This window comes from Rhododendron vialii, chromosome 9a (assembly GCF_030253575.1).
Source record: "Rhododendron vialii isolate Sample 1 chromosome 9a, ASM3025357v1".
In the NCBI taxonomy this organism is placed as follows: domain Eukaryota; kingdom Viridiplantae; phylum Streptophyta; class Magnoliopsida; order Ericales; family Ericaceae; genus Rhododendron; species Rhododendron vialii.
The window spans coordinates 29,786,797-29,799,788 of record NC_080565.1 but is presented as its reverse complement, the minus strand read 5'-3'; the positions used below and the strand labels follow the sequence as shown (position 1 = coordinate 29,799,788).

Below are 12,992 nucleotides of genomic sequence, written 5' to 3'. Positions count from 1 at the left end.
CTTATTACAACGTGGGGTATTTTTTTAGCATTATTGTTAAATTTGTTTATTTACACCGATTTGCTTATTACAATGAGGATGCTCTGAAGAGATAAATTTAGAAGAACTATGCACCAGCTAGCACTAGTGGTAGGTTATTGTTGCCCCTTCGTGGAGGCCAGTATTCAAGCCCAATGAGAGCGAAGTTTGGAATTTCAGGACTATAGACAGCCTCTTAATCTCCCACTGAGCAGCAATCCATTAACTCTCGCTAACTATACAATATTTGGAGAGAGAGAGAGAGAAATTTAGTACTCCCTATAGATTCGTTTATCGGTTCGGCCCATATCACTATCCAAGTACTCTGAACCCGACGGTTAACCCTGTTGTTCTAACGGGTCAGGTCTGCGAAAAATTACAGAAGATCGCAGCAGGAGAAAGAACATAGGTTTTAGGGGGGTTTAAGGCGGCTACACACCATATCCTCTCTCTCTCTCTCTCTCTGATCTCACTTCCATTCTATATGATTTCTCATCTTGTTTACACTTACCAATCTATCCAATTGTCGCCTTCACTTGGCCTCTGCTTTGTGGGAAAATCCCATGAATTTTTATCATGTTCACCCCAATTCCGATCATCAACCCTTAATTCCCCACTAAAATCCACCACCACATTTTCTTGAAATGTGGAGAAACTTGTTGAAACAGGCTTCCTTGAAGAAGCCCAAGTCCTCCACCGAGCCCTACTCTATCGTACCGTTACTATCTAACCCCATAAACTTCTCCAAACCATCGAATTTTCCTGACAAAATTAGGCCAAAAGACCACACGGGTGTATCATTCTCTACAAAAGACCAGATGGGACTTTCCAAGATCTCATTTTTACCAAACCCTTTTGCTAGTTTTTCAAGTTATATGAGGGGGAGGGGTTATGGAAGTGTGGCCCAGGCCCTCGTTTCAACAGAAGAAGAAGATAGTGATGAAAATCAAGAATTGATTGAGGCGTCTACTAAGAAACCAAAGCAGCCGAAATTGGTGGGTGGGATAGGGCAAGGGAAGTACCTAATGCTTAGGAGGAGGCAGATAAAGACTGAGACAGAGGCATGGGAAGAGGCTGCCAAGGAGTACCAGGAACTGTTAGTGGACATGTGTGAACAGAAGCTGGCACCCAATTTGCCTTACATCAAGTCGTTGTTCTTGGGTTGGTTCGAACCGCTGCGGGATGTTATTGCTAAAGAGCAGGACTTGTGCAAGGAAGGGAAGAACAGGACGGCTTACGCCCCGTGGTTTGACCAGCTGCCCGCAGATATGATGGCGGTTATTACCATGCATAAGTTGATGGGTTTGTTGATGACTGGGGGAGGACATGGTGGTGCCAGGGTGGTCCAAGCTGCTTGCCAAATAGGTGAAGCCATTGAGCATGAGGTGAGTCAGCTTCATTCCTCTCTGTTCGTTTCGATTTTCACATAGTTCAACCGTATTTGCACCGCGTAGAGTGGCAATGCTTTTGTGTGTTCAAGCTGTTTCATGCTTTGAAGCTGTGGTTTTTGTCCTTCCTGTGAAGCTATTTATTGCCAAATCTTCAGTATGCTTAACTGCAGTCGAGCCTAATGTTCTATACTCTACAGAAATAGTTTCCATGCGGTACTCCCTTTGAGTTATGTCTACCTGTTTGCCTGTTTAGAGATTGTGCTAGGTGCTTATTTACAAGATTATATTTTTGCCATTGGACACTAGGTTCTTGTTCCCGAGATTATATCTCTGGCCATATTATTCTGCTGACTGTCTGTTTACTTTCAGTGGCTTAGCCATAGAAACCTGTGTTTATTCACCCATTGTTGTAATGCCTAAAATGTGCCACCTTTTAGCATGATCTCATACTCTTCGCTCTAATGTCCAATAATAAATAATTGTGTCCAGAGTGACGTTTTGGAATTTTAGACATGGATATGTTTCCGGACTGAGATTATGTGCCTTTTCCTTTTTGGCATAGTGTTGTCAATTTAGGTTATGTTTATCTACTATCTTCAATTTAGGTTAGGTTACAGTCTAACCATTGTGGTCTTCAATGAAAATTGCTTTTCGATTATTATCTTCTTTGTGTACCAGGCTAGGATATACCGATTTTTGGAGAGGACAAAGAAAAAGAACACAGAGAACAAGAATCCTGAAGAAGAATCTGATTCTGTAGTTAAAGATGAACAGAAATTAAGGAAAAAGGTTAACGTCTTGATGAAAAAGCAAAAAGTGAAGCAAGTGAGGGCAATTGTGAAAGAACACGATGATGTAAAACCTTGGGGCCAAGATGCTCAAGTCAAGGTTTGTTCACTTTACAGCTGAGAACATTCCAGGTTGTTCTTGTCACCTACTAAGAATGGTAATAGTCAAGATGTTTTATCCCTGTTAATGCACCTTCCAGGTTGGTTGCCGTTTGATTCAGTTGTTGATGGAATCTGCCTACATACAACCTCCAGTCGAGCAATTAGGAGATGGTCCACCAGATATTCGGCCTGCATTTATCCACTCTCTGAAAACTGTCACGAAGGAAACACAGTGAGTAAAATTTCATCCTTCTTGATTCCCTCTTCCTCTCTCCCCCTACATATATCTATGTATATATTTGTTTTTCTATATCAAAATAATATATTTATGTTTGCTGTTTGAATAGGAAATTTAGCAGGAGATATGGAGTTATTGAATGTGACCCTTTAGTTCGCAAAGGCCTTGAAAGAACTGTAAGTATCTCATGAAGTTCTTGCAACACTTCACTTACCCTGATGGCTAGTAATAGCACGTTTCCAGCCCTTTAAAAAAGTTGTCATATTTTTAAGAATGTAGCAGTTCTTTCATTAATTTTTTATTTTATTTTTTTGCGGCCTTATACATCTATTTCTATTTTTCAACCAGGCTAGGCACATGGTGATTCCATACATGCCAATGTTGGTACCTCCTGTAAACTGGACAGGGTATGGTAATATTTTATCTTGGATGTTGTAATTTGTTTCCACAATATACTATTGGTTTTTGTCTGGTTAAAAGACTGAGTACTGTCTTTTCGAGTTCTTTTTCCTCCTCGATAATAACAAAATCGTGAACATAAAAGACAATGTTTATTTGAGCTATGAATTGGCGGTACTTACTACTTAGTAATTGCAACTGCTAAAGATGTTTGCCTAAATCTTTAAGGCAGAGACAAACCTCTAGCTTGCTCTTATTTATACAGGAGTGTATGCTGAGATTGTTGTTGGCTGTGCTTGGTTTAATTTTGTTGATTTGAGCAGGTATGACAAAGGAGCATATATATTCTTACCATCGTCTGTGATGCGCACTCATGGAGCAAAACAGCAACGGGATGCAGTGAAAAGGACTCCAAAGAAGCAATTAGATTCTGTTTTTGAGGTTTGGGAACATTGGTTCTTCCATTTCAGTGTTAGTTGATTACTGAATGATCATTTCTCATGTCAAATAGGATTAGGGAGCTAGTCTAACAAAATTAGTACTTCATTTTGTTGTCTCAACAATTCTCTTTGTTTTTGTCAGGCCCTTAATACCCTTGGCAATACCAAATGGAGAGTAAATAAGAGGGTTCTTGGTGTCATAGACAGGATATGGGCGAATGGAGGCAATCTTGCAGACTTGGTTGAGCGAGAAGATGTAGGTTAACTTTGTGTACAAATACTTGTTTTTGTTGCGTGTCAGGGCTTGCTTTTCCACTGCCTTTGGGGAGGGAGTTAATTTTCACTTGTTGTTTTGGCTGTAGCAGTGCATATCGGTTTGACCGTGAATCACTTCCAATTGTTGCTATTGCAGATTCCTTTACCAGAGGAACCAGACACAGATGATGAGGCTGAAATCAAGAAATGGAAGTGGAAAGTTAAAGCTTTGAAAAAGGAGAACAGTGAGCGGCATTCACAGCGATGTGATATAGAACTAAAACTTTCTGTGAGTAGCTTCCATTTTGAATTCCTGTAGCACTAATCGCCTGTCTCAGGTGTTTTGATAGGAGCAATTTTCGTACTTATAAATTGTTGTGTAGGTTGCACGAAAGATGAAGGATGAGGATGGCTTCTTCTATCCACACAACCTTGATTTCCGCGGTCGTGCATACCCCATGCACCCATATTTGAATCATCTTGGCTCTGATCTCTGCCGAGGCATATTGGAGTTTTCTGAGGGGCGTCCTCTTGGAAAGTCTGGATTACGTTGGCTCAAGATACATCTGGCGAATCTGTACGGTGGTGGTGTGGACAAGTTGTCATACGATGGTCGGATAGCATTTACTGAAAATCATGTGGATGATATCTTTGACTCTGCAGACCGGCCTCTGGAAGGGAGGCGTTGGTGGTTGGGTTCAGAGGATCCATTTCAATGCTTGGCGGCATGTATTAATCTTGCTGAAGCATTAAGAAGCTCCTCTCCAGAGACCAGTATCTCTCACATGCCTGTCCACCAGGTACTATAGAGTGACTCTTACTAATCTTGATCTGGAAAAGGGGGAACCTATTTGATGGATTTGTACGTCAGCTATGTATATGAAGAAAATTCTATAAACTTATACAGAAATTCCTTGATTTGAAAATTTTTATGAGACCTTACTTCTTATTTGCATTGGGAATGGTCACGAAGACAAGAAACAAAATATGTGTGGAAACTGGAAAGTGTACATATGTTACATTACTCAGGTGGGTGTCTGGCTTGGGTATGTGTCTAAGGGTCGAACTCATCCCCTCATCTATACTTTCCTAAGGTGGACTGGAGTTCTACACTTGCCACTTATTTCCTAATCTTGCTTTTTTGAAATCATAAGACTCTAAGCATAAGTCAGATTTCATTGTTCTAGTTATATTAATTTCTTGGACTTCACTATAGAGAACTGAATCTAAGATTTTTTCATTTTTGACTCTTTTTCAAGGATGGATCATGTAATGGCTTACAGCACTATGCTGCCCTTGGAAGGGACAAGGTAATTAACCTCTCTCTATCCTTAGTTCACACGAGTTGGTGACCGATTTTATTTTTTTTTTGGGATCAGCAAATTGGTGACTTCTTGCCACAATTTTCCTCATGTTCTTGTCGTTAAGTAACTACAATCAATAACCTACTAATATTGGTGTAGGGAATTACTGGTTGTGCTGTGGCTTTCTGAGTTGGCTAGTGCTGTTTCTGTTCTTATGGATTCATAGGGTTTACATAATTTGAACCTGTTGCAGTTCTAGAATATTTACCCTATACCTTCAACCGAGATATCTTTGTAAATATGGTACAGAGGGAATATGGAACTTATGATGTTTCTTACGTTAACCAATAAACTCAACAGAAGTTACAGTTACCGACTGAATTGTATTGTACAAACTTACATCTGTGTATTCGTGTTACATTGCGACCTGGGTGGGCCTTGGATCAATTGTAAGGTTGCTTCGTGGCCCATTCTTCACAGGTTCAGAGCATGCAGACAGCACGGGGGTAAGGTATGCATGTCTCAAGACTATTTACTAAATCTTGTGCCATATTTGGTTCAAGGTGTTGCTATATGTAAATTGAGCATGGTATGTTATGAGGACTTGGTATCGGGTACTGTTACACTTAGTTGCACGAAGCGGGAGTGGATGTGGGAGCGGAAGCGGGGGCGGAGCGTGGGAGCGAGGGAATACATAAGCTTCCAAGGTTGGGAGCATGAGAGGAGCGTGTACATATATTATGAAAATAATGTAGAATAGAGTATTCACTTTAAAAGTAAAATCATTTTTAGAAGTAAAAATATGGGCGAATTAGTCCTCTAAGTGTAAGAAATGGGCTAGTGTTACAATACCGTATGGTTTTCTTTTCAAGATATCATGACTTGGGCTAGATATATGAGTTCATCAAAGACCAATTAATAAAGCCAAGTGATAAATCCCTGTTTTTCTATACAAAGATCATACAAAATCTCCCATCTTTGTAAGGAGCAAGCTCCCATCTCAACAGGAGCGGGCTCCCGTCAAGCTCCTTAGTTGGGAGTGCAAAAGCGGGCTCCTAAGGTGGGAGCGGCACCACTTTAGGAGCTCCCTGCAACTAAGCTGTTACATATCCAACGGTCAGATTCATTTCATTCCCATGTCCAAGGACATGGTGGCAGGGGAGAACATTCATGTTCTTGATATCAGTTTTATGTATTTCAAATTAACTGCTGTTTACAAAAGAAAATGAGCATTGTCTGTAGCATATTTTACGCATTTTTACCTGGTAAACTCACGCATGTAGATATGGTAGATGAATGTGTCCAATTACACTTGTCGGGCACATATCCCGTAGACTTACCCAAGCGTCGAGTGCCCGACATGAGTACTTATATTTAGAAGATTCCATGCAGCGCATAGTGACATTTGTAAAACTAAATAAGCATTCATGTGCAATATTATATTTTACGCATTTTTACCTTGTAGATATGCAAGATGGAAATTGTCCAATTACACATGTCGGGCACTTATCTCAAACCCTTAGCCTAGCTTCGAGTGTCCGATACAAGTACTTATACATAGTTAGAAGATTCCTTGCAACACACAATATTTGTTTTGCCTCCCCATTGGAGAAGAAAAATTGGAACTTGATGCTAAATCCAATTATAACAACCCGTATTGCACACCGTTGGACAAGCTCTTATGGTTGTTTGGAAACGGTTTTTCCATCTTTAGTAATATATCATCTAGCTGAATGGCTTTTATTTATTGAAGTTTCTCATCAAAATTGCTTAATTGTTCAGTTAGGAGCAGCTGCAGTCAACCTTGTCATAGGCGAGAAGCCGGCAGATGTTTACTCAGGAATTGCTACCAGGTAAACTATTTTGTTCTGCATTCCTCGTTAATTTTCTTCATTTATTGCCCTTTGTTCTTTCTTTTGATGTGGGAGGGGAAGTTTGCAACTATTATGTGTTGGAAATAGTAGAAGGAATTTGTAACTGACATGTACAAGAAGCACCTAGCTACCATTAGGATATTTGAGAGGCACCTTACTTATTGTAGCGAGTAGTGGTAATCGAGGTGAAACCATCTTAGTTGAATTATACAGGTATGTAAGGGAAACGTTCTGGGAAAGACTAGCTTTATGGGCAAGTAATCTCACTTCTTGGAACAGACTTATAATGTGGTGTTGATCAGTTCTGCCAAACCCTGAGCAGTCGGCCTTGAGATTGTTTCCACAAGGACATGTATCTAATGGATTACTAGCTTCGAGGTAGTACCTCGCCTCATCAACGGCTACCTCATGGTCCTTGTGCCTGGTGCTCATGAATGGAAATTTGTAATCAAGTTGTCCATTTGTTTGGCCAAGCCGAGGTGCTTGGGTAATGCTAATAAGATGCCTTGGTCTCTAAGACCCTCTTTGAGTTTGACCGTAGTTGCGGAACTTTGAGATTGAAATTGGTGCCTTTGTATACGTGTAGTTGTATACGATTGCTTATCAAAAATAAATAAATTGTATACGATTCACTTTTTGGAAGTGCATAAAGTACAGCAGTTCGGGCAATGCCAGATTGTGGAAGTGGGTTTTGGTTAGAAGCAGGAATTTCTGCTATACTTAGCCAGCGTTCAAATCTGGATATGACGAAACCAATATAGTATTTTTTTTATGATAATTGCAAACAGAACTGATAGAACTTTCCACATTATTTTAATTTCACATATCCCATAGATACATATTATCTTTTACACATTATTAGAATTTTTCCTGTGATGCAGAGTTCTTGACATTATGCGGAGAGATGCAGAGAAAGATCCTGCAACTGATCCGAATGCATTGCGTGCTAGGCTTTTAATTAATCAGGTTCCATTGTTTCTTCTGTTCATTCAGTTCGTTGTGCATTAGATAGCTTGCCTCAGTTAGATACACTTAATGTATTAGGCCACTGATTCACTAAGCAACCTTTTTTTTTGGCAATTCAATTGTTTTCTTCACAACTTTCATTCTTGCCTACGCTTGAAGGAAATAATGCTTTGAGGCTGATACACTACCTTTGTAACTTGAAATCCTCAGGTAGATAGGAAATTGGTTAAGCAAACAGTGATGACATCAGTATATGGTGTGACTTATATTGGTGCCCGAGATCAGATCAAAAGGAGGCTAAAAGAACGTTGTGCGATTGAAGATGATGCAGAGTTGTTTGCAGCATCTTGTTATGCGGCAAAAGTAAGCACACCACTACAGTAAAACTAAAGCATTATTGGAGATGGAATCTTGTCAAGTTAGATAGTACTCTATTTTGTGTTCAGTAGTGCATGTAAGCCTCCTTAGTGTAGGAAGTATGCAGTGCCAAACTGAGAATCTCTTCCCCTGTAACACGCGTAATTAGATAAGTTTTATGCTAATTGTATTTCACTGTATGAGCAGACAACCTTGATTGCCTTGGGGGAGATGTTTGAAGCTGCACGAAGTATAATGAGTTGGCTAGGTGACTGTGCGAAGGTAAGTAGAACTGAGTTTGCTAGTTTTGTTTTATCTAGTATTTTGATCTTTTGACATTGGATGTAGAATCACATATTTCAATCTCCAGTATGATTTTCCAATTTCCCCATGCATTTTTGGTCCTGAGATTTGAATTAATCCAATTTAGCTTAGCTTTAAATTAACAAAATGTGGAGGGTGATAAAAAATAAAAATAAAAAGGTTTCCAAGTACCAGGGTCAGTACTTGGCAATTTTTTGTATGTCTGGATTGGATTCACCTGTCGCATAATTAGTGAAGCAATTATATATCCCATTACAAAAATCCAATCTAGAGCTGAAAACTCAAATATACTGAAATATTGTACTGCTGTGAGAAACCAATTTCATGTGCCCCGTCTCCTACCCATTCTGCTGTGACATGCCTGCTCCAACAAATTACGTGCTTAGTACTTAGTAGTCTATGAAATATATTTTCCACTTTTTATAATATCGGTTTTCTCTTTCTACTTGTAGAGATTACTTGTCTAGGTTTAAACTTTAAACAAACACAATATTTTTTAACTAGGAATTGTAAATTGACATGGAGCACATTTCCCAAAAACTGGGGGCATGGCTTGAGTGGATTTCCTGGTCTTGAGACACCACATTTAACTTTTATTTGTCTTCTTGTTTGGTGGATTTTGTAATTCCTAGTGATAAGGTAAGTCATCCTGTTCTTTCTTTACAAGAACCGAATCTTTTGTGCTGATGTTTATGCTACACTCTGCTCTTTTCCTTACACAGATTTTCATGGAGAGAAGATTCTTGTTTACTCCTTTAGGAAAATTTGGAGCTTAATGGATTATCATTGTTTCGGATAATGATGTTAGCCTCATTGCATAAATGTGGTTTTGCAGGAATCTGGGATATTTAACTCAGAATAAGTTGATAAATCTAAAGCGGAGCCATATGCATCCGTATCACATTTTTGTGTTGCTCACTCAACTTTACTTCATTGCATCTGTTTATTGGTCACAAACATTCATAATTTTGTTTTGTGTTTAGCTTGTTGCATGATGGCATATTCAGCTCTTTGATGTGTTTTAGGTTCTAGTTTGATCAAGAAGGTTAATTTAATTAGGGCCTTGAAGTCTGATTTGTTTCATACATTTTGTTTTTCTTTTTGTGAGAGAGATGTGTCTAGCAGTATTATTTGCATTGACTTATTGCTTTCTGTGGATATAAACAGATTATAGCTTTAGAAAATCAGCCAGTACGATGGACAACTCCTCTCGGGCTTCCCGTTGTGCAACCATACCGCAAATTAGGAAGACACCTTGTAATATTCTTATAATTAAACTTGAGAAGACATGATCTTCATTTCTATGTCAGTTTCCTTTTGATATGTCACTAAAACATAAGTTTTGAACTTAATGCAGATTAAGACTTCTCTCCAGGTCTTGACGCTACAACGTGAAACTGACAAGGTAACTTCTATGCTTTCATCGCTTTTTTTGCTTTTCTAATCGTACTTGACATCAGGGTCGGGCCTTTTGTTCAATTAGTTCTTACTTGCTGTACTTATGTCCGCTGATGATGATCCTATAACTTTGCGTTGAAGAAACGCAAGTATGAAACATTCATTGACCGCCGAGGTTTTGAAGCTACTCTGTGGAATCATACTCTTTCCCTTTCATAACCTTCTTTTGTGGGACCGTACTTGTTGGGCTTTAATACAAAGAATTCCAAGGATTAAAATATTGACGCTGTTATTTACCTGATTGACATAGGTCTTGGGTAAGAGGCAGAGAACCGCTTTCCCTCCAAATTTCGTTCACTCTCTTGATGGGTCCCACATGATGATGACTGCTGTTGCCTGTAAAGAAGCAGGCTTAAATTTTGCAGGTGTTTTTTTTTAGTGATCCTCCTCTTCATCATCTTCTATTGGGTATATCTGTGGGTTATGCGTGCCTTGTTTGTGTTAGTAACTCTGACTACTTTATACAAATACATGGTCACAGGAGTCCATGATTCATATTGGACACATGCATGTGATGTTGACAAAATGAACAGAATACTCAGAGAAAAGTTTGTTGAACTTTATGATGCACCAATTCTGGAAGATGTAAGTATGTGTACTATATTTATGCAACTTAATAAGCTCCCCTCGTTTATTTCATTTTTTGATTCAGCCTACATTTAGGTAATTATGTCACTTTCTATCTTGCCATATTTCGTAATAACTTGTTGAAACCAACTTATGTAAAACTGAATGCTATGAAAGAAATAGCGATTGAGATGTTGATTTTCATAAGAAAGAAGGAAATTCATTTCCCTGCACTTCTAAGAGCACTTGGTTTGTTGAACTACATGATTTCTTTCTTGAATTGACTTGACTTGGTCTTGGTGGCATGTATTCAACTTGTTGGATACTACCTACCTTCCAAAATTTGCATTTCTTTTTATGGAAATTTAGATTAATGCTTTCTTGAAGAATCCTGGAAGTAGTTTTCCTCTTGGCATTTGTTTAGCCTGGTCAGAAGTTGCGCAACATACAAATATAGAGATTGAATTCCAATTGTGAAGCCCCTTCAATGTTATATTTGAATCTAATCATTGCTCCCCGAGGATATGGAAAACAGGGATTTGGCCCGATAATGAGCACGACCTCCGGGGTTTGAAATCCCAGAGATTGATGAGGCCTCTTTTTGTCCAGAATTTGTCTCTCTGTTTGAGAAAATCGTCCTTTATCTGGTGTTAGTTATCTGAACTACAATGTTTTTACATCTTTTAGAAATGTTAAGTGGTGTCCATTGATGTCTATCTCCTTGAAGGATCATTGAACAAAATGAAGTTTACGTATTGAATTTTGAGATTGAAGAAAGAAGCTATTAGAAATTCGCTTATGAAATACTGACAAATTCTCCTCTGGACAGTTGCTGGAGAGCTTTCAAAAAAGGTTCCCTACGTTGAATTTCCCTCCCTTACCAGAGCGGGGAGACTTTGATCTGAGAGAGGTATTGAAATCTCCTTATTTCTTCAATTGACCGAATCAAGTGCTTCACATCCAGCAGTTGCATTTTTTATTGGCCTCCATCTTACGTTGACAAGTGATGGCACGTAGTACTCTTCTAGTTTACCGTCACATCAAATTGAGAGGTAAGCACTTACCTTATTCCGCAAGGGAAAGGAAGAAGGGAACATGGCTCGAGGGTTGTGCCGTGCTTCATCCATGAACCAGGGGCCGCTATGTTGTACATAAAACAGAAAATATGTCATCAACCACTACATGTTGACGGTTTCTTGAAATGAAAGGACAAGAGATATCGGATTCGAATAATTTTTAAACATGGTTTCGGTACAAGCCAGGGAAGCTGTTGAGGAAATCAAAGCTCCAGGAATGTAGAAGGAAATTGTGAACTTTTTATTCATATGATTCACCTCCATGGCTCCATTTATTCTTCTTTTTCGGAGTCTCTATTTTTTCAGAGTTTTTGTATCCAATAAGAAAGAATTCAAGTGGAGTACTTATTTTGTAGTGTTTGTTAAAGGTAACACAAGGCAGTGCTAATTCTATTTTATGTCTCGTGACTATGAATGTGTTTGTACTACAAGTTGTAAGAACCTTATTCGTTTATTTATTTTCCCTTGGATGTGAACCTTCTCTTTTGTTTTGTTATTTTTGGCATCAAAGAACTTATATTTCTTTGTTTGTTGACGAGTGATATTTGTGTAATCTTATCATTTCTAGAAAGGGAATCAGAAACTCGCAAGGCACTTCCTGTAGTGCACTCTGCAGGACAAATCCAAGCTGTCCACGAGTGTTTTCAACGGTTCAGATTTAAAATAAAATCTTTCGAGAAAGAGATAAACTCTTGTTATTTTTGGCCAACATACATTTTTATCCAGAGTGCTTCTCTTGATCTTGGGCCAACTCTCTCACAAGCCCATCCAAATCCCTTGTCCCACCTACTTCTACTGCTTCCAAGTTCCAACGCCTTAACTCTCAACTCCTCCACCCTAAACCTCTGAGGTATGTCCCTACTCATTGAGTTAACAATAGTCTGAGCCAACTCTTCCGAGTCAGGCATCGCATCCGACCGCCGCTCCCAAATCCTCCACCAGCAGCCTAGCATTCACAATTTGGTCACCCTCCATGGGCCAAGATAGTATCACAAACCTAGCTGTTGTTTCCTCCAACACCGAATTCCACCCGCAATGACTTAAAAACCCGCCCACAACTCGGTGTGTCAATATTTACACTTGTGGGGCCCAACCTTTATTACCAAACCTTTTCTGGACACCCAGTCCTCAAACTCGTCCGGAACAACTCCACGCCCATGTTCCCCATGTTGGGTCACGGGCAACTTAACTACCCAAATAAACCGGACCCGACTCCATTCAAGCCCGCTTGCGCCTTCATTTGGTTGCTTTCCTGCAATTTCTGACTCCCAAAACACACATACAAGACAGACCCATCCGGGCACCCGTCAAGCCAACCCATCACACCTCCACTCGAATCCACGTCCAGGTTGACCCGGCCCAAGGTTCTTTCCCCTCCAAGTAAATTAAGCGGCCCAACCGACCAAACATGCCCCAGCTGGCCCATTACATTCCT

At 39.5% G+C, this 12,992-nt stretch overlaps 1 protein-coding gene across 1 annotated transcript; it reads left to right on the top strand.

The window, feature by feature from the left end:
- The first annotated feature begins 357 nt into the window (after positions 1–357).
- LOC131301633 (DNA-directed RNA polymerase 1B, mitochondrial) lies at positions 358–11,968 on the top strand. Its single transcript, XM_058328009.1, has 19 exons — positions 358–1,403; positions 2,088–2,297; positions 2,398–2,531; positions 2,647–2,713; positions 2,886–2,944; positions 3,260–3,377; positions 3,519–3,632; positions 3,789–3,920; positions 4,015–4,431; positions 4,891–4,941; positions 6,718–6,788; positions 7,691–7,775; positions 7,986–8,138; positions 8,340–8,414; positions 9,624–9,713; positions 9,814–9,861; positions 10,165–10,279; positions 10,396–10,499; positions 11,311–11,968. Exons 1-19 carry the CDS (start codon positions 663–665, stop codon positions 11,419–11,421), a joined length of 2,895 nt encoding a protein of 964 aa, XP_058183992.1. The 5' UTR covers positions 358–662; the 3' UTR covers positions 11,422–11,968.
- Positions 11,969–12,992: the final 1,024 nt, after the last annotated feature.